Source organism: Sciurus carolinensis, chromosome 7 (assembly GCF_902686445.1).
Source record: "Sciurus carolinensis chromosome 7, mSciCar1.2, whole genome shotgun sequence".
Taxonomy (NCBI): Eukaryota; Metazoa; Chordata; class Mammalia; order Rodentia; family Sciuridae; genus Sciurus; species Sciurus carolinensis.
Window position 1 is genome coordinate 74,918,731 of NC_062219.1, and position 21,269 is coordinate 74,939,999.

Consider the following 21,269-nt stretch of genomic DNA (forward strand, 5'->3'; position numbering starts at 1 on the left):
GGGACATCAGTCATCACCAGGAAAAGGTGAATGGGTGGGGTGGATACCAGAAGTAGATAAAGGAAATTTGAAAAGGTATAAGAACAGAAACAAATCAATTTATCACAGAAAATAAATAACAGAACAATTTTGTTTACTTTGGTCAGTTTATATTAAATAAAGAGTTACTTTTTGTATCATAGGAATCTCCTAAGCTTCTTCCTGCAGAGGTACATGGTAGTTCATATCCAGTCAGTTCCTACAGAAGTAGCAGTAAGCAGAGTAGATGGAAACAGGAACCTTTGAAAGGTCACAATCTCTGTGTGGATAAAGCAGCCACAGTCACAGTTGCAGCCTGAGGAGTTGTGTAGGTTTTATGGACAAACTGGACTTAGGGGAACCTTGGAGTTAAATGTGCCACAGTGGCAGATCATAACACATGTGTTTTCTGTTCAGACAGCACTAGAGCTTTACAAAAGTGAAATGAGAAAAAAAGAGGCACATATATTGAGAACCATCAGTCCTCCTCAGAACTGCCTTCTGCCTTTCCTATGAATCTTTATTCAATCCAGATGCACATTAATTTTAGGAAAGTCTAAATAGACATGCTTTATTTTTCTATTTCCTACTGGAACAATGTCATAAGTCTGGAAACACTAAATATCTGTTATCTGAAATTTATAGCTCTTCTCCTGATTTTAAGAAAACATCAGGTACTTAGCTAATTAAATGTAATAGTCTGAGGTTTTTGTTTATAGGAAAGTGTCAACTTTCAGGATGTTGTGTGCATGTCTTGATAAAATTACGTAGAAAATGACCGAACACTCTTTTTTCATAAGCTGACCTTGCGGTCACCACCGCCTGAAAATGGCTCAAAACAAAAATGATCTAAGGATTGAAACAAGATAAGATCAAATTGATGTCATGGTAATTACACCAAGTACCATTCAATCATTGGATGGAATTTACTGTAATCCCTGAGCTTAGAAGCAGGTGGGAACATGCAGTTTTTATTACTCTGCTGGTATAAAAGACAGGTGAGGACTTTATTAACTGCAGTTACAGAGAAATCACCAGACGAAATTAAAATTCCTCTTCAGATTCACCATCAACTGCCCTGAATACATTCTGCAAAAAGTCCAGAAGAAGGTAATATGAATAAAATGATTTGGGGTATTTTAATTGAGGAGTAAAAATATTTGAGAATACAGAGAACCAAAAATACAGATAATTTGAGAATAGTGTGCATAAACAGAGTTAAGAAGAGAATTAGGCATTTAATCATTCTTTTTTTCTGCACTCATGATTGTATTGGGAGGAAGTCTGAAACTGTGACTGGTGACCATAAGCTAAGATATTATCTATCAGAAGCCGGAAACCAAACGTCTCCTCCTGAGCTGCTATAGTGCCTGTCAGTATCTAAAATTTTCCTCAAGAGTTATTGGATGTCATTTGAAAGGCATTCTTTCAAAGCTAGGCAGAGGGCAAATAGACACTATGTAAGCTGCTGATATTGTCTTATTATCAATTTTTAAATGATGTATAACTACATCTGGCAAGTTGGCCAGTAATAAAGTGGCTTACTTGTTCAGCAGAATGACCATAGCTTCTGATTGCATTTTGAATAAATGTTCTCATGAAGACTTTGAATAGTAACACTAGGATTTTTTCAATATTGTTTCCATTTTTCTTCTTTTGTAAAATGCTAAAAATTGTTAGTGATGACCTTGCAATGATAAATCACTTTCCCAAGTCTAATTGGCCATTCCAAGGAGTTTCTGAAAACTTTTTCCCAACCACCTTTCCAGTTGACCCTCCATAGCAGGTTCTGCATTCTCTGATTCAACTAACCTCAGAATAGAAGTGTTTAAAAAATTTGCAGTTGTTTAAAATATTTGTTACATGTTGCATCGTAATAATTTGCTATTGTGTTTAATTCTTAAAAAAAGTGTAGTCACCATTTGTGAAAGGTTTGTGTTTCCATGTCAATTTTAACATTGATTTTCTTAAGTTCATTATTACTTTTTGCAGAAAGTCATTGAAATTTTAAGTGAGTCATATTTCTCACTAATTCTTGTTGAAAAAAGTAGTGTGTGAAAGTGTTAAAAGAGCAAATGATTATGATCCAGACAGATTCTTAGTTTCATTGTATGTTTCTTTTTAATGTAAGACTGAAATTTATATGAAAACTCCAAGAGCTGGGAACAGAAATGGCAAAATTAGGAGGTAATGTACATCTTTTCCAAAAGTAGATCAAGATAATTTTTCTTTCATAAGAAAATTTACAGGAATCAATTAATATTTCTATTAAGACAAGAATGACTCAAAACCCCAAATTTCCGTTTTTCTATATTGTAAATCCTAGAGTAGTTTGTCATTAATTTATAGTGCTTGCCAATTCTGGTTTTGGTGTGTAACATTACAGCAGTAACATTGTAATGTTGCACAAAGTAATCCAGTGATTTCTTGTTCATCAGACTCAAAGAGAATATTATAGAAAGCCTTTAGCATCCTTAATACTCTGGGGCTTAATAAGGGTTGCTTGCCTGAACTAGGGGTGGAATCAAGGGCAAAATTAGAAATCCAATTAGAAAAGACAACTGTAATGTTATGATCCATATGTGAATCAAAGTCAAATGGAAGATATGAATTAGTTGTGTACTTCTAGGCTATAGGAGTAGCACAGGTGGAAGGGTACTTTCTTAGGACCACATTACTTTCTGGGAAGTCTTTTAAATTATCTGGCATGCAGTTTTCTACTTTATGAAATAGGTGCTGTATAATGTTTCCTCAAAGAAGTATAAAGAGAAACAAACAAGTGAATGTATATCAAAGTCAAAGTTTCTCCCCCTTGCTCAGCTCCCTGCCAATCAGACAGTAGTCCTTAAAACTTGATCAGTAATTAAATGCCTGAACCATCCCTTTTTGTCCAGATGAAATGGCTTTTCAAAGACTGTTTTGAAGGACTGGGGATGTAGCTCAGTGGTATGCTTGCTTAGCATGTACAAGGCCCTGGATTTGATCTCACTCAAATCAAATCAAATCAAATCAAATAATAAAAACAAATCAAATCAAATAATAAAATCAAAACAAAACAAAACAAATAAGCAAAACAGTTTTGAAGATACTGAAGTCAAATAATATTTAAGTAAAAAGTTACATGGTTTTACATTTAAGCTGGCACATAATAATCTGACTCCAAAAAAGGACATTGGCATCTTATTTAGGGTTAAGGCATTTGAAAAAAATTGTTTAATATGCTCATTGTAAAATATGATGATTTGAAGGCAGTATAGTGAAGAGTGGTTCAGAGTTTGGAGTTTGGAATTGTGAAAACATTTTAAAATTTTGATTCTGTCACTGGTTAATTATGTAAATTTTTATAGGTCACTTCACCTCTAGAATACACACCCTGCTCTTTTTGGGAATTGAACCCAGGGCCTCATGTTTGCTAGGCAAAAGTCCTCACTGAGGTACAAATTTCTTTATCTGTAAAAATGAGGTTGACGCCTGGGATGTAGTTCAGTGGTAGAGCACTTACCTGGTTGGCATGAGGCCCTGGGTTTGATTCCTAAGAATGGATGAACATACACACACACACACACACACACACACACACACACACCCAAGAGAGTGATACCACACAGGATTGTCATGTACTTGGGTTCAGGTCTTGAAAAGAATGTCTAACACTCAGTGGTAAGTGTTATTTTTATTTTTTATTTTTTGTGGTGCTGGGGGTTGAATGCAGAGCTTCACACATGTTAGGCAAACACTCTACCACTGAGCTACACACCCAGTCCCAGGTGTTATTTTTAATAAGATATATATAATTATATGTTATTTTATAAGATATATAAGATATATAAAATATATATATTTTATAAGATATATTTTATAAGATATATATAATATATATGTTATTTTTAATAAGATATATTGTTACCAAAATAGTGTTACAGATACTACATTGAATGCTAACTGTTCAAGTCAGCTTTTTCACTGCTGTGACTAAAAGAGCGGACCTGAACAATTTTAGGAGAGAAAGTTTATTTGAGGGCTCATGGTTTCTGAGGTCTTTGTCCATAGATGGCCAGCCAGCTCCATTCTTAGGGGCTTGAGGTGAGGCAGAACATCTTGGAGATAGAGTGTGGCCAAGGGAAGCAGCTCACATGATGATCAGAAAACAGAGAGAGGGAGGGGGGGAGAGAGAGAGAGAGAGAGAGAGAGGTCTCCACTTGATAGGTACAAATATACCCCAATTGCTGGAGATGTTGAACATTTTTTCATGTATTTGTTGATCAATTGTATTTCTTCTTTTTGAAGTATCTGTTCAGTTCCTTAGCCCATTTATTGATTGGGCTATTTGGGTTTATTTTGGTGTTTTTTGAGTTCTTTATATATTCTGGAGATTAATGCTTTATCTGAGGTGCATGTGGTAAAGATTCTCTCCCAATCTGTAAGCTCTCTCTTCACATTATTGATAATTTCTTTTGCTGAAAAGAAGCTTTTTAGTTTGAATCCATTCCATTTATTGATTCTTGATTTTACTTCTTACACTTTAGGGGTCTTGTTAAGGAAATTGGATTTTAGGCTGATATTGTGAAGGTTTGGACCTACTTTTTCTTCTATTAGGTTTTAAAAAAAAGAAAAAAATATATATATACACACACAAAATATAAAATATATATATATACACACAAAGCCCCAATTCATCAGTTACCACTCAGTTAATCCCTGTCAGGGGATTAATTCACTGATTGGGTTAAGACTCTTACAACCCAATCATTTCTCCTCTGAGCCTTTTTGCATTGTCTCACATGTGAGCTTTTGGGGGACACCACACATCCAAACGGTAACACTAACTACAACTTTTCTTACATTTTGTTCCATCTCCCCTCACAGATTAATGATATATATGGTATATAAAGGCCACCTCTCCTCTGTCTGCCCAGGGAAAGTACAGGAAGAAAGTAGAGAGGCAAGATTGTAGTCTCATATTTCACACTTTGGAGAAATTTTTATCTTAAGAATTGTTCTAAGGGATGGGTAAAGTGCTTTGCCTAGTATGTATGAAGTCCTGGGTTTGACCCAAAACACCTCCAAAACTAAACTAAACTAAAAAGAGTTGTTCTAGTTACTTCTTGCCATGCATAAAAGTGCCTGAAAACTTAGTGGATAAAACAACAAATTATTGTTATCTCTCAAAGTTCTGTTGGTAGATCAGGCTTAGTTGGGATTTTCTGCGCAGAGAGCAGCTGGTGCTGGAGTCACGTCACAGCTTAATGGGAATGGCTTCTTTACTCACTTGTCCCTCATTACTTCTTGGGCTTTTTCCCCTCTCTCCTTGTGGCCTTTCCTGCTCTTGAGTCTTTCCATGTGGCTTGGTCTTATCCCATGGTGGTCCTTGGAGAGTAGCATTTCTTACATATTGACTGGTTTCTAAGAGACAGGAAGCAAGGAACTTCCAGGTCATTTCGGGAAGCATCCACAACTTAACCAGTGTCACTCCTGCCCGATTCCATGGTCTAAGCAGTGATAGGGCCTACATAAATCAAATGGGGTACAAAAGTACATGCAACACCTTTTGATATGGAGTGGCAAGATCATACTGCTGAGAGAGGTTTTTGTGACAGTTACAAACTACCATAGGGGCAAAAACTTTGAGACAATGAACAAAAGGACTTCTCTTCACAGCCCCTCTGCTCTGTTTTATCACAGAAGAAAGTCTTTATTAAGTAACATGCTGGGATTGATTAAACAATAATCAAGTCCTGTTTATCTTGTTATTGAAAAGCCTTAGGCAAATTAAACGTTTTTATGCTTTTGTGCTTTTAAATGTGAATGATAACGTCATGTGTCAAAAGATGACATAAAAACAGCTCAAATAAATGTAACAAAATATAATGCACAAAATTAAAGAGTTGTAAGAAAGATTCTGACACTTACTGAAATGCTTCATGTAACTTTTCTGGAGGTTTTGCTTTTCTGAAAGATAAATTAACATTAGCCTTTGTTTTAACCCTTATAGTATTCATTATTAAAATAATGTTGATTTTTAAAATGACAAATATTTGAAATTCTCCTTTATTTTTACTTATATTTGTTTTTGAGATGGGGTTTCACTATGTTGCCCAGATTGGTCTCAAACTCCTGGGCTCAAGTGATCCTCCCACCTCAGCCTCCCAAGTAGCTGGGAGTATAGGTGTGTGCTGCCACATTTGACTGAAGTTGTCCTTTAAAGCAATATTTTATGATACAGAGTTTGTCATATCAAAATTTCTTGTTGATTTTTTGCAACATAGATTTAGTATGCAGAGAATTTTTGAAAATGCTGATGTGCTAGAATACCAGAAGGATAATGGAAAAAACCCAAGATTTTAATTACATAATTATGTTAGCACTGTGAAACATTTTAAAGTAACAATTAAAATAGAATGTTATAAGTCCCTTAAATTTAGTCAGATTGACTAAATTTTTGTAGGGCGTCATAAACTATTCTATATGTTATTCTTAACTACGGTAACACCACCCCCTTTAAAAGTTATTTTCTGACAATTTCATTAGGAAAACAAGTTGCCTCCCTTTTAAAATTCTGTGAGCAGAAAACACTGTTAAATTGTTGATAAATTGAAATCCTGTTCCAAATACTGCTGCCAAATTGTGAGACTTGACTTGGTCTTATTTTCCTTTGGTACTGGGGCCTTTTGGGGTTTTGGGGGATGGCTATATTTGCCATCTCTACCTGCTGGGGAAGTTGCTTGAACTGGTGAGTATATGAAGTTCCTGTATGAATGTCAAAACAATAGAACACACATTTACTGCTGTTATGTTTCTTTTTCCATCAAACACATGTTCTTCATTCTCATGGTTTTTCATCAGTCCATTTTCTTGTTCCCAGCCTACCAAATGTCTCAATGTCTGAAAATACTTTCATTACAGCAGTTTTCACTTCAATTCACAGGTATTTGCCTTTGTGTCGAGTCCTCCATTTTGCTCTGAGGTCCTCAGATAGCAAAAAACTTATTCATATTTATATCGCCCTGGCATGCAGCTGGTTCTTACAGTTTTTACATCTTCCAAGCATTCGGTTGGGCCTGCAAATGTGGTACTCTATAGCACTTAACTCCTGACAAATTATCTAAAACTTCTCTTTTTATAAGAGAACATTATCTACATCAAAGAATGGATGAGGTGGATTGTGGGGGGTATTAACCAGTCTGTCTTCTTCCCCACAGTTTCTCAATCACCCTTGGTCACCTCATTTGGAAAAAACTCTCAGTGAATGTGTAACAATTCTCAAGGTCACTAACGCCCAAGAGCAACATGTGAGCATTTATGCAGAGAAACAGGGAACCTGGAGGATCTTGAGATTGGGGGTGTGGAGCACTGGATCATGAAAGACACTCAAGACTGACTTGGGGGTTCAGAATGTAAGCATAAGGTAAAGATCCACTTCCTGGATCTAGGGCACATGAAGAAAGAAAATTGGTAGCCAGATCCACTTCAAGGGGAGTGTCCTGACCACTGACTTCAGGGTCTTTATAGTGGTCCATGTGCTGCCAGAGGTGGTTCATTGACCAGAGATAGAGGTCAGAGCCTACAGAAGGGCAGAGGCTTGGTTTGTGGAAGTTGGTGGGATGGAATCCAAACTTTCCACTTTCCCTTGAAAGTTTTCACCTTCAAAGCTTTCATTAAGCTGAACTGCCGCTCTCTTCTCTGGGCCATGCGAGATACTGACATTTGCAGGCCTATACTTTGTTTGACAAACAATTTCTGAATACCTATTTCATGGCAGGCTATGTGCTGGGACTTAAGACTTTTCCTTCAAGGTGCTCCCTGCCATTAGTGATCAATGACAAAAGGCAGCCCACTTTACTCTCCTTCTTATTTTGCTAGATCAAAGTTAATGAGGTGAAGCCATAGGTCAACCCTCTAGAAGTCAGTTAGATTTTAATCTGTTGGGTTAACATAGTACTACACCTCTAATCCTAGCCAGTCATCTCAAAAATGTGCTATGAGTCATTTGAGCTTCTTGGTACTGACAGCACAGATGAATCATCCCAGCTGTCACCACCTTTAGAAAACCCACAAACTTCACCACTTTCTGGCAGCGAGGAGCAATGGAAACACCTTTGCAAGTGAAGGGCAGGATGCCACATTGTTTGAAGCACTTGTAATCTTCTTGGAACAAAATGGGCTGGGGATGTCTCACTCAATGAGTGCTTGCCTAGTATGTGTGAGGCCTTGGATTCCATCTCTATTACCGCAAAACAACCACCTCCATCACCAAACCATATATATATATATATATACACACACACATACACATACATATATATGCATACACAAATGCTCATGTTTATATACATATATATGTGTATATATATGTATGTATATCTATATATACATTTATTTTTCTGTATGGTACCTTGGTAGAGTGTTTACCTATTTCATAAATCACTTAATATTTTAATTATATATCATAATAAATAATATGCAAACATGTTAACTAATGATGGTTTATAGTAATTACTTTTTTTTATATTTCAATAATGCTGTCTTCTGCTCATTGTCACTTTAGTCCAAGAATCTAAATTAGTGTGCATAGTTTGCTAGAAACAGACAGCCAATTTAAATCCTGATTATATTAATGATTTATTTTGAATTAATATGAATTCTATATCTTATCATAAAATGGTTCCTGCCTATGGCATAAGATTCACATATTAACCAGCTACAAATTACATAAGCCAGAGCATACCATTACTAATGAATTTATGTGAAAATATTTTATTTTATTGAACATTTATTTTAAGTTGTCATTCAAGGGTTATCTTGCTCCTTATAGTGAATTACAACTCGGTTACCAACTAATGGTTGACATTGCTATTCCTTCAAAAATTCCAACTGAACATATTTGTATTGAGCATCTATTCTGTGCCTTATGCTAGGGCAGAGGTGGATTAGAGAATCATAGCTTTTATCCTTAAGAAGGTTTCATATGGATGAAATGATAACAGGCACATAAATGACTGGACCATGGAACATCATTTAAGAACTATAAGCAAAGTGATAGGTGAATGCTGTAGAGAGTTATTAATTCTGGCTTTAGGGTTGGGTAAAATCTTCATGGTGAAGCTGGGCAGCTCTTTAAAGAACTCTGAGGTGGTTGGACTGAGAAGCAGGAGAAAGGTCTTCCAGGCCAAGTTGAGAACACACATTTTCTTGGATTCCCATTATTTTGATGAGGTTAACGACATATTGAGTGGACATTGAAGACAGGGTCCATGGTGTTTTGTAAGGTACTCTCTTGGAATATCAAGAGGCCAAGATTGGTAAATCTGATTTTACATTGTGCATATGTTTGCAAAATATCATAAATTCCAGCTGAGTGTAATTATCTTTCCTGCTCCATTCTTAATTTTTTTCTTCCAAATTCTAAAACAGAAAAATCTGAAGGTGATAAGGATGATAAAAATTATTCAGATATTTTCAGGGCTGAAGGTGTGTAACCCAGGGGTAGGGAGTTTGCCTAGCATGTACCAGCTTGTGAGTTTAATATTCAACATGGCTAAATAAATAAATAAAGCTTTCAAAAACACCTAGAATTCAAGGATTAATCTCTTTCTGCTGAGTTAAATTATCTCTTTCAAAAATAAAGATAAAAGGATGGGGGTTTCTGCTATTGTAAGCCACAGCAAATGTGACTTTGATTTCATTTTTTTCAATCTCCCTTTTATTTTATCATAAAGCAAACTCTAAAATGTACCTTGGGGCTGGGATGTAGCTTGGTGGTAGAGCATCTGCCTAGCATGCAGCAAGGCTCTGGGTTTGATCACTAGCGCTGAAAAAAAAAGTACATTGACTTCAAGTTTTTATATTCTGCAATCTTGTTATAAATGTTTCTCTCTGAATTAATTCTGATATATTTGTTCACTGCATAATGGCTGAATTTTCATAATATATGAGATGCAATATCAAAGCATGAAAATGATACTTGCTTAAAAAGGAAATCAGTTTTAATTCCAAGATTTTTTCCTTATGGCTTATATATTCTTTAGGGCAGTGATTCTCAGACTTTTTGGTCCCAGAATCCATGCACTTCAAAATATAATTGTAGAATCCAAAGAACTTTGGTTTATGAGGTTGTATCTACTAGTATTTTTAAAATACTTTTTTAGCTGTTGATAGACCTTTATTTTATTCATTTATTTATATATGGTGCTGAGAATTGAACCCAGTGCCTCACATATGCTAGGCAAGTGTTCCACCACTGAGCCACAACCCCAGCCTCTACTAGTATTGAATAGTTTAAGTATTATGGTAGAAAAAGTTTTGGAATATTTATTTAAAAGACAACCAATTTGTTGTTTGTTTTAAATACACAATTAACATATGTGTATTTAAAATGTTTTAAATACACAATTAACATATGTGTATTTAAAATGACAATTTTCAAAACAAAAAGCTTTGATAAGAGTTCAAATTTCTTTAATGTTTGACCACAAGAGATTTCATATGCTTCAGTCTGATGGAATAGACCATCTAGAAAATTTCTCTGGACACTTAAGGGGATGAAAAGCAAAAAGGCAAAAAACATTTTAGCATTATTATGAAATCATTTTGACCTCAGACCCACTGAAAGTGTTTGGGGCTCCAAAGATCACACTGATTTAATACAGGGTTTATTCATCTCTAAGTTACTTATATATAAATATATATGTTAGACAGAAATGCTGACATATGTATGTTTTCACCTCCAAATACAAGTCTGTACCTCTCTGTTATAACCTGTTAATTCTGCTGCCTGACAAATTATTAGTAGTAGTACTACTATTTTGGTACTGGCAATTAGACAAGGGGTACTTTACCTCTGAGCTCCATCCCTTTTATTTTTTATTTTGATGCAAGGTCTCATTAAGTTGTGATTGTCCTGCCTCCACCTTCCAAGTAGCTGGGATTGTAGGCAAAAAATTATTTTTTAAAAGTGTTAGGGGTTAATATAAATATCTAGCAAAAACATGGTCATATTATATCAGTCTACATGAAAAATAACTGCAAATTTGACTCATTTTTTTTTTTTTGCATTACTAAGGAATGAACCCGGAGCCTCATGTATGTTGGGCAAGCATGCTACCATTGAGCTACATCTCCAACCCTTCTTAAAAAATATTTCATTATTTTTTCCACTGATTAATTTTTTAAAGTTTCCTTTTTTATGCATTCTTTCTTTTTTTTGTTCATAGTAATTACCAAAATTTAAAGGGCTTTAATTTAAAATCTTTTTTTATTAAAATCTTTTTTATTTTTACAGACACATTTTGATTCATTGTACACAAATGGGGTACAATTTTTCATTTCTATGGTTGCACATAATGTGTATTCACGCCACTCATGTAATCATACCTATATATAGGGTAATACTGTCTGTTTCATTCTATTGTTTTTCCATCCCCACCCTCTCCCACCCCTCTTTCCTCTACACCATCCAAAGTTCCTTCATTCTTCTCTTCCTCCCGCCACCCCCCATCATTATATATTGTCATGTACTTATCAGAGAAAACATTTGGCCTTTGGTTTTTTGAGCTTGGCCTATTTCACTTAGCATGATATTTTCCAACTTCATCCATTTACCAGCAAATGCCATAATTTAATTTTTCTTTATGACTGAGTAATATTCCATTGTGTATATATATACCACAGTTTCTTTATCCATTCGTCAATTGAAGGGCATCTAGGTTGGATCCACATTCTAGCTATTGTGAATTGAGCTGCTATGAGCCTTGATGTGGCTGCATCACTGTAGTATGCTGATTTTAAGTCCTTTGAGTATAAACCAAGGAGTGGGATAGCTGGGTCAAATGGTGGTTCCATTCCAAGCTTTCTGAGGAATCTCCATACTGCTTTCCAGAGTGGCTGTACCAATTTGCAACTCCATCAGCAATGTATGAGTGTGACTTTTTCCCCCACATCCACGCCAACACTTAATATTGCTTGTGTTCTTGATAATAGCCATTCTAATTGGAGTCAGATGAAATCTTAGGGTGGTTTTAATTTGCATTTCTCTAATTACTAGAGATGATGAGCCCTTTTTCATATATTTGTTGACCACCTCTATATCTTCTTCTGTGAAGTGTCTGCCTATTTCCTTAGCCATTTATTAATTGGGTTCTTTGTATTTTGGGGTGTAAAGATTTTAAGTTCTTCATAAACTTTGGAGATGAGTGCTCTGTCTGAAGTGTGTGTGGGAAAGATTTTCTCCCACTCTGTAGGCTCTCTTTTCACATTGTTGATTGTTTCCTGTGCTGAGAAAAAAACTTTTTAATTCGAATCTATCCCACTTTTTGATTCTTGCTTTTAGTTCTTGTGCTATGGGGGTCTTGTTAAGGAAGTCTGGTCCTAAACCAACGTGATGGAGATTCGGGCCTACTTTTTCTTCTATTTGGTGAAGGGTCTCAGGTCTAATTCCCAGATCCTTGATCCATTTTGAGTTGAGTTTTGTACAGGGTGAGAGATAGGAGTTTAGTTTCATTTTACTGCATATGGATTTCCAGTTTTCCCAGCACCATTTGTTGACGAGATTACCTTTTCTTTTTAAGTTTTTGGCACCCTTGTCTAGTATGAGGTTACTGTACTTATGTGGGTATGTCTCCGTGTCTTCTATCCTGTACCATTGATCTACTTGTCTATTTTGGTGCCAGTACCATGCTATTTTTGTTACTATTGCCCTATAGTAGAGTTTAAGGTGTGGTATAGTGATACCTCCTGCATCAGTCTTCCTGCCCAGGATTGCTTTTATGCATTCTTTAATTGTAGCTGCACACAATACCTTTATTTATGTGGTGCTGAGGATGGAACCCAGTGCCTCACACATGCTAGGCGCACATTCTACCACTGAGACACTGCTCCAGCCCCCACTGATTAATTTTTAAATGTATTTTTCATTGGTTCCTTTTAGTTACACATAACAATAGGATTCATTCTGACATAATTATAAAAGTGTGGAATAGAATTTGTTCTAATTCAGGCCCCAATACTTTCCTTTTCCCCCTTCTTCCTCCCTGTTTCCTTCCTTCTACTGTACTGATCTTTCAGCAATTTACTTACAGTTTTTTTTTTTCATTAGTGTCTTGTGGATGTACATGATGGTGAGATTCACTGTGGTATATTCACAGATGTACATAGGATTGCCCCTGCTGGTCTTGAACTTGTGATCCTCATGCTTTAGCCTCCTGAGTAGTTGGTATGACAGATGTGCACCACTATGCCTGGCATCACATGGGATCTTAAATCTCATTCTACACTTTAAAAAAATAAAAACTCTTTTAAATTTGAGTAAATATAGATTTAGAGAAATTTGCAAAAAATAAAATAATGTACAAGAAGGTGCCAAATATCCTGCAACCAATTTCTCCCAATAATTATTTTATGTAATTATAGTACAATGTGAATCCAGAAAATTGACAATGCTATAATTCACAGAGCTTATTCAGGTTTCACTAGTAAAGTATGTGTGTGTGTGTTTGGTTCTGTGCACTTTTATCCCTTGTGTAGACCAGTATGACTGATGTCACAATCAAGATGCACAATTGTTCCATCACCACATGGCTCCCTTGTTCTGTCCTTTTATAAACATACTTATCCTCAACTGCTCTCCTACACTAACTTTTTCAAACTGCTAATCTATTTTCCATCTCTATAATTTTGTGATTCAACAGCATTATATAAATGGAATTATATAGTATGCAACCTTCACTCAGCATACTTCCCTTGAGGTCCATGCAAGCTGCTGTGTGTATCAGTGGTGTGTTCTTTTATGTTGCTGCCTAGTATTCCATGGTATAGAGGTACCATCGTTTGTATAACCATTCATCTTTTAAAGGGCACTTATGTTGTTTTCAGTTTTAGGCTATTATAAATAAAGTTTCTATGAACATCCATACATAAGTTTTGTGAGGACACACTTTTCACTTATCTGAGACAAATGCCAAAAGAGTATAGATGTTGAGTCATAAGGTAAGTATCTGTTTGGTTTTGCAAGAAACTGTCAAACTCTTTTCCAGAGTGGCTGTAACATTTCACATTCGCATCAGTAGTGTCTGAGTTATCCTATTTCTCTGTATCCATGCCAACATTTGGAGTTATGTATTTATTTTAGTCATTCTGATCATTATAGTTTTAATTTGTATTTCCTTAATGGCTGAGGATGCTGAATGTGTATGCTTATTTTTCATCTATAAATTCTCTTTATTGCAATATTCATTTTATAATCAAATTATTTTTTCTGTTGAGTTTCAGGAGTCCTCTATATGATTTAGATATTAGTCCTTTGTTGGATATGTGGTTTGAAATGTTTTCTCTAGTTCAGTGTCTTTTATTTTCTTCCTTTTAAGAGGATTAACTCCTGATTTGGATGAGGTACAATTTGTCATTTTTCCTTTTATGGACCATGATTTTGCTTCTAAGTCTAAAAACTTTTCACCCAGTCCTAGGTTCAGAATTTTTAAAAAATTTTAATAATTTTATATTGAAGTTTCTGATCCATTTTGCATTAGTTTTTATATAAGGCCAGAGGTTTAAGTTGAGTCCTTCCTTCTCCTTTCCTCCTCCTTTCCTCCTCCTCCTCCTCCTTCTCCTCCTCCTCCTCCTCCTCCTCCTCCTCCTCCTCCTCCTCCTCCTCCTTCTTCTTCTTCTTCCATTTTGCTTATGCTTAGTGTCTCTAGTAGCAGTTGTTGAAAAGGTTGAATTCCTCAGGTCAGTTGTTTTGTATCTTTGTCAAAAACCAGCTGGGCATATGTATATTTATATGGGTCTGAGTATTCTCCTCTGTCCTATTGGTCTATCTATCCCTCTGCCAAAATTATCTGTTTTGATTACTTCAGCTATATAATGTGTCCAATTTATTTATTTATCTCTCTATGTATTTATTCAGTGCTGGAGATCAAACCCAGGGCCTCAGACATGCTAGGCAAGAAAGTGCTCTATCACTCAGGTATATCATCCCTGATAAGAAGTCTTTACACTGAAAATAGTGATTGCTCTCACTTTCTAAAATAGTCTTAGCTATTCTATATCTTATACCTTTCAATATTATTACCAAGTAATAATAGTAATCTTAATTTTATCTATGATACTGTTCTGGGATTTTTTTTCTTTCAGTTGTGGGATTGAACCCAGAACCTCATGCATAGTGGGCAAGTGCTCTACCATTGAGCCACATGCCAAGATCCAGTGTTGGGATTTTTATAGGCATTTCATTTAAAGGCACAGTTTAAGTTCTGTTTTGCAAATGAGGACACTGGGGCTTCTTGAAAGGATGACATATTTTATTTAATTTGTAATTTTTTTTTATTTGTAGTTGGACACAATACTTTTATTCTATTTATTTATTTTTATGTGGTACTGAGGTTTGAACCCAGTGACTCACATGTGCCAGGCAAGTGCTCTACCACTGAGTCACAACTCCAGCCCAAGGGATGGCATATTTTAAAAGAGAATTTATCATTGTTATTAAGCCCAACTCACTTGTTTATGTGGGAAAGGGAAAGATTCAGTTTCCTATCTCTTTCCTAAATAAAACTTGCCTTTTTGATTACGTGACTTTAGAGTGTGTTGGAACTTGAAAGCAACACCCATCAGTGACTACTGTAAATAATAAGGTTAAAACTGCTGGTTTTTGTTACAATTGGTAAGCCAAGATGGCAGCATGATGATGATTGTGATGATGATGATGATTTTGTCATGTCTTTATTTCAGAAGAGCCATGGATTACTACAGAAAATATGCAGTTGTCATCCTGGCTACATTGTCTGTGTTTCTGCATGTTCTCCATTCCTTTCCTGATGGAGAGTTTGCGATGCAGGGTATGTGACCAAACTTGTATTTGAGGTAATAAGGACAACACGCATTTCTAGATGTACATCAATAACTCCATTAACTACATGTCTACTTCTTTTTCAAATGTGATAAATCATCACTACTGGATACATATCGAGGCACTTGTAGACAGTGAACATAAAATCAAATTAGGTTCAGAAAATGTACAGTGAAAATGATATCTTACACATCCATTTAAAAAGCAGCCTGTACATTTTCATCTGAAATAGGATCCTTATTATTCTTTATCTGAATTTTACAAGAAGAAAATGCTCTTTATTCGGTTAGCTCAGTTATTTTTCCACATTTCTCCCAGAAGATTTGAGAAGATTTTAACATTGCCTCTGTGGATGAATTTTCACATCACTTAACAAGTGAGAAAAACAAAACCATTTATATGCAGTAAATTTATTTTGCTGTATTGCTAGAGAATCTCATATAGTGGCTGATATAATTCCATCAGCTTTGAAATCGTAAGCTACTACTGGTTATGGTTTTCCTCTAGATGAATGGTAATATTTTAATCCTTGATCCCAAGTGCAGACGCCTGTTCTAATATCAGGCTTTCTACCCTCACCAAACTGTCTTAATTCTGACATATTTCTCTCTGTCAATATTTGGGATTTCTATGGGGAAAAAACAATAGCAGATTCTAAAGGGGAAAATATTTTGCCTCTGGGCAAAAGTCTCCTTTCGGATGAACATGGTGTTTTCATCTGTCAAGTTTTGTGCTCTCTGTAAGCATACTATTAGCTTTGGGATAAAGATTCCATGCTTGAAGAGAGAGAAACCACTACAACTGAAATTTCCCATGCAGCTCTGCAAAAATTGTTTTGTTGTGAAGATAACTGTAATCAGTACAAATAGATATTATATATGAAAACCAGTATACAGCCAAAAGTATTTATTTATTTCTCTATTCTTTTCCATGGAATAAAATTTGCTATGCCATAATAAGGAAAAATTCATAGTTTCTCTTCAAATCCTCTTTGGATTATTTGACTTCTTTTTTGTTGTTTTGTTTTCATTTTTGATTTTTTTTTTTTTTTTTTTTTTTTTTTTTTTTTTTTTTTGTCTGACAGGTTGCCCAGAATGTAAGCTAAAAGAAAACAAATATTTCTCCAAACTGGGTGCCCCCATTTATCAGTGCATGGGCTGCTGCTTCTCCAGGGCATACCCGACTCCAGCAAGATCCAAGAAGACAATGCTGGTACCAAAGAACATCACCTCGGAGGCCACATGCTGTGTGGCCAAAGCATTTACCAAGGTAAGAATTTCAAGGGCCTTAGAAAACTTTTAAATAGCCTAACCAGAGAAATGGCCATAAAGCATATTCACAGGATTTAGTGCCAAAGGTATTTAATGACCTATCTTTTCTTGGTTGTTGTAGTCACAGGCGGGCTGCATTTGTACCCTATTTGTACCCCCCCCCTTTTTTTTTTTTTTTTTTTTTTTGCAGTGCTAGGGATCGAACCCAGGGCCTGTGCCCTTAATTAAAAGTCAGCTAAGCGAAGAAGGTTGATTTTATTAAAATAGAAAGTAGAATAGTAGCCGCTAGAGGCTAAGAAAGGTGTGAGGGATGGAGGTGTAGAGGAGGTCAGATATTGGGTAACAAAATGTAGTTACCCAGGAAGAGTAAGTTCTTGCATTCTACAGCACAGTAGGATGACCATAGTTCGCAACAATTTGTTAGGTGTTTTATAGAGAACTAGAAGAAAAGAATTCAAAGTTTCTCTACACAAAAAATGACAAATGTTTAAGAAAATGAAAATGCTGTTACCATGACACGATCATTACACATTGTACATGTGTCAAATTATCACACTGCACCCCATCAATACCTGCCATATTTATTATGTCAAGAAAATTTAAAAACTAAAAAATAGTCAGGGGGCTGGGATGTAGTGCAATGGGAGACTGTTTGCCTAGCATGCATGGGGCCCTGGGTTTAATCCCACCTACTGCAAAATAAATGACTACATAAATGAATAAGTAAATAAAAATAAATTGGTGGGTTTTTATTGGGGGGGTAGGAATGTAGCTCAGTGTAATAGTGCTTGTCTAGTATGCACAAGGTGCAGGTTTGGAACCCCAGCACTGGAAGGAAGGAAGGAAAGAAAGAAATGGAGGAAGATGAGGAGGAAGGAATGAAGGAGGAAAGAAAGAAGTCATCTGCCTGTGGATACAGGCTGGATTTATTCAGAATGAGAACAGGGGTGTGGGTAACAGGGGCAGGTTGGGAGAAATTGTAGCCTATGTATATGATGTAAACTTGACCTTTTAGAGTGAAAATATATCCTGAAATAGAGAATATGCAAACATAGCAATCATCTATTTACTTCAATTGGCTACAATTTGATTTAACATTTTCCAGTTTTGCCCCTTTGTCCCCGTCTCTCATCTGTCTCTCATCTTTTCCTTCCCTTCAGGCCACGGTAATGGGACATGCCAGAGTGGAAAACCACACCGAGTGTCACTGCAGCACTTGTTATTATCACAAATCCTAAACATATTTCAAGGTGCAGTGTTGATGACTGATGATTTGGTGAAAAGGAAAATTAGGTTGTTCAGCTTTTGTAACCTGCAAGATAAAGCCCTCCTTTCCTTCACCAGCTCATTCTGACGTGCTTCAAGGACACACTGCCGCTTCATTGCTTGTCTCCTTATCCTGTGGTGTAATCAGCAGCCTAGCTCTTTCATTTGGAATGAATTATAGCATTTAGCATGACCATAAAATGCTGTTTCCATTGGAAATAAAGCTTTTAAAATCATCGTTCAGTCACTGAATTATCATTTTTTCTTAAAAGTAAAGCCAATTGCTTTGGAAAGGATTTGTGGAAAAGAGTGAACCAATAGGTGATTTGGAACCACGTGTGTTTAGTGACTTGATTTTGGAGAATCTTGCTCCCACCAAGCCTTCTAGAAGCTGGCTGTGAGTCCTTTCAGTCAGGGGGACAGTTATGACAATCCACTGAGGTCAGAGGAGAAAATATGAGAACTTCTATATCTATTCACTTCTAAATCACCCTTTAAATTTCCATTTTGATGGATTTTATGAAAACATAAAAATCCATTACTATGGTAATACACGTATACAAGTTAGAAACAAATAATCATGCATATATTGAGGTTGCTGGATCAGAACCTCTTTACTGGTAGAAATATGCAATCAAAACACATGGCTGGGGCAGAGCTCAGTGGTAGACCACTTGCCTGGCACATGTGAAGCCCTGGGTTTGCTCTCTAACACCAGAAGAAAAAAATAAATAAATAAAAGAGACTGCTGCTCTAGGATTTAGGAAGGACAATCCCAGTCTGAAGTTTCTATCTACTTGGTTTCTGCCTGGACAAAAAAAAAGAAAAAAAAAAAAAGTGTACTCTGTTAGTTTTCAGCTGCTAGGCTATAACTGAATGGTGGTTGTGGAAAGGTATCATTATTCTCAGCTAAAACAGCTGTGAAATTTCAGAGACGTTAGATCTATATTCCATGATCAGATCTGGGTGAGAATGAATAAATGAGGAGCAAGATATCCATTGAGCACTCCTGATGGGCTAGGTGGAGTACCAGCGCTTTCACTTAGTTCTAGCAAAATGCTTCAGAGTAGTACCATACTCCAAAGTCACATTTTACTGAGCATTTATACCTAGAAAAAGGGTGATCCTTTCCTTGGGGACAATAGTTTCATATCCATTAAATCATATTAGCCATGGTAGAGATCAAAGCCATCCAAAAACTCTTCTCCTATAGTAGATCAAAATTTCAAAACATGAGACTGAAATTTTAGAATATAACATCAGTAGCAAATAAAGTTTTCAAAAAAATTTCAACTGTCACTGATTTGTCAAATTCTATTCATGAGTGGTAAACCAGTTCCTTGGTAAGTTAGTAAACATCTGGTGTCAAAGTGACAAAGTAAAAGGGTGCATGTACTTTTTAAGAAGCTTGGAAATGCACATGAAGATATTAGTTCTTTTATTCATTCACTTACTTATAATGCATTTATTGAGTGCATCATGTTGATACTCAATTAGATTGTGAGAATTCAGAGATTTCAAGATTCTTTGTAAAGCTGAGAAAAGATAAAGGGGGCTTAACCTAAGAGAACTTTGGTGCTGATCACTACTTCCTTCAAATGTCTAGCAAAGTGGCTGAGTGGTTAAGTACTTGTCTAGCATGACTGGAGGCTCTTAGTTCAATGCCTGATACTGCAAACAAACAAACAAAACACAGACACACAAACACAAATACATGCACAAACCAAAACACAAATGAACAAAAACACAAATGTCTGGCAGATATTCACTGAGCACTTACTAAGTGTCAGATCTGGAGAGCTTGACACACAAATAGAGGGCTCATCGGGGTCAGTGGGGGTGGGGAGCTCTTGACACATAATTGATTGGAGTGTCTTTGTTGGTCTGAGTTCATCCTATTTAACAGAGGGACACTCAAGAAGTAAGGAGAGACCGAGAGATATCTCCACGGTCATCCAGCTCAGCCAAACCAACCCAGGTGGGCACTAGGATGAAATATCATCTTGGGAAGGCCAAGAGGAATGATACACAGACCCAGTCCTGAGGCACTGCACAGTTCAGTGAGGACCGTGAACAACAAATCATGATCTGGTGAGGTGCATGTCAAGGGAGGGATCTGGACTTTGGTGGTATGAAGGGAGGGATGGTTAACTCAGCCGGTCTGGGTTTGTCGTGGTGAGCTTCACAGGACAAGGTGATACTCGTGCTGTGTTTAGAAGATAAGTAGATAGATGGGGAAGGAGTGCATTCTTGTTTGAGAAAACAACAGAAACAAACATCCTGAGATGGGAAATAGTATTATTTCTGATATTGGAGTTGGGAGCTTTTGACTCAGTGATAGAAACGAAATCAAGTCAAGTGAGGACAAATACACAGGCAAGGCTTTAATTGGAGCTTCAGTCAAAGCAGGTGACTGGGGCTTCAGCTGAAGGGAGACAGTACTGATCAAGGGACGATGCTGCTACCTAAAAAAGGAAGATGTGGGTTTCTGTTGATTTGCTGGGGTGAGCTAGAGTTTGATAATTTTCTACTGGTCAAGGGCACAGTTTCAAAAGATATTTTTTCTTGCATGACACAGGCAGTCAACTTGTCCTGGGAACTGCTGAGCTACTCCTGTAGCTGTGGCCATCATCCTGTGCAAATGTCGTGGTCTTAAGGCTTGATCTGGGTCTAATGGTAGGGCTGAGAACTTTGGATGCTTGGGCTGCTGTAGCTGCTAACAAATGTGTAAAGGTGGAGCAGAAGAAAACACATACCAGCTCCAGTGGGCAAGCAAAATGTCTATATGTAGAGTCAAATAGAATCTGAACTAAAATATTAAGGCAGCAATGGGGACAGACATAATATGAAGACAGAGATCCCATTCCAGCTACCCA

The 21,269-nt window shown here is 36.4% G+C and overlaps 1 protein-coding gene across 2 annotated transcripts; it reads left to right on the forward strand.

Moving 5' to 3' along the window:
• The first annotated feature begins 1,044 nt into the window (after positions 1-1,044).
• Positions 1,045-18,581, forward strand: Cga (glycoprotein hormones, alpha polypeptide). 2 transcript variants are annotated; one of them, XM_047559305.1, is made up of 5 exons: positions 1,049-1,128; positions 2,150-2,205; positions 15,739-15,845; positions 16,941-17,125; positions 18,288-18,581. In XM_047559305.1, exons 2-5 carry the CDS (start codon positions 2,162-2,164, stop codon positions 18,363-18,365), a joined length of 414 nt encoding a protein of 137 aa, XP_047415261.1. In that variant the 5' UTR covers positions 1,049-1,128; positions 2,150-2,161; the 3' UTR covers positions 18,366-18,581. The 2 variants fall into 2 exon arrangements, with proteins under 2 accessions (XP_047415262.1, XP_047415261.1); XM_047559306.1 differs by lacking the exon at positions 2,150-2,205 and having other exon boundaries at positions 1,045-1,128.
• The last annotated feature ends 2,688 nt before the right edge of the window (positions 18,582-21,269 follow it).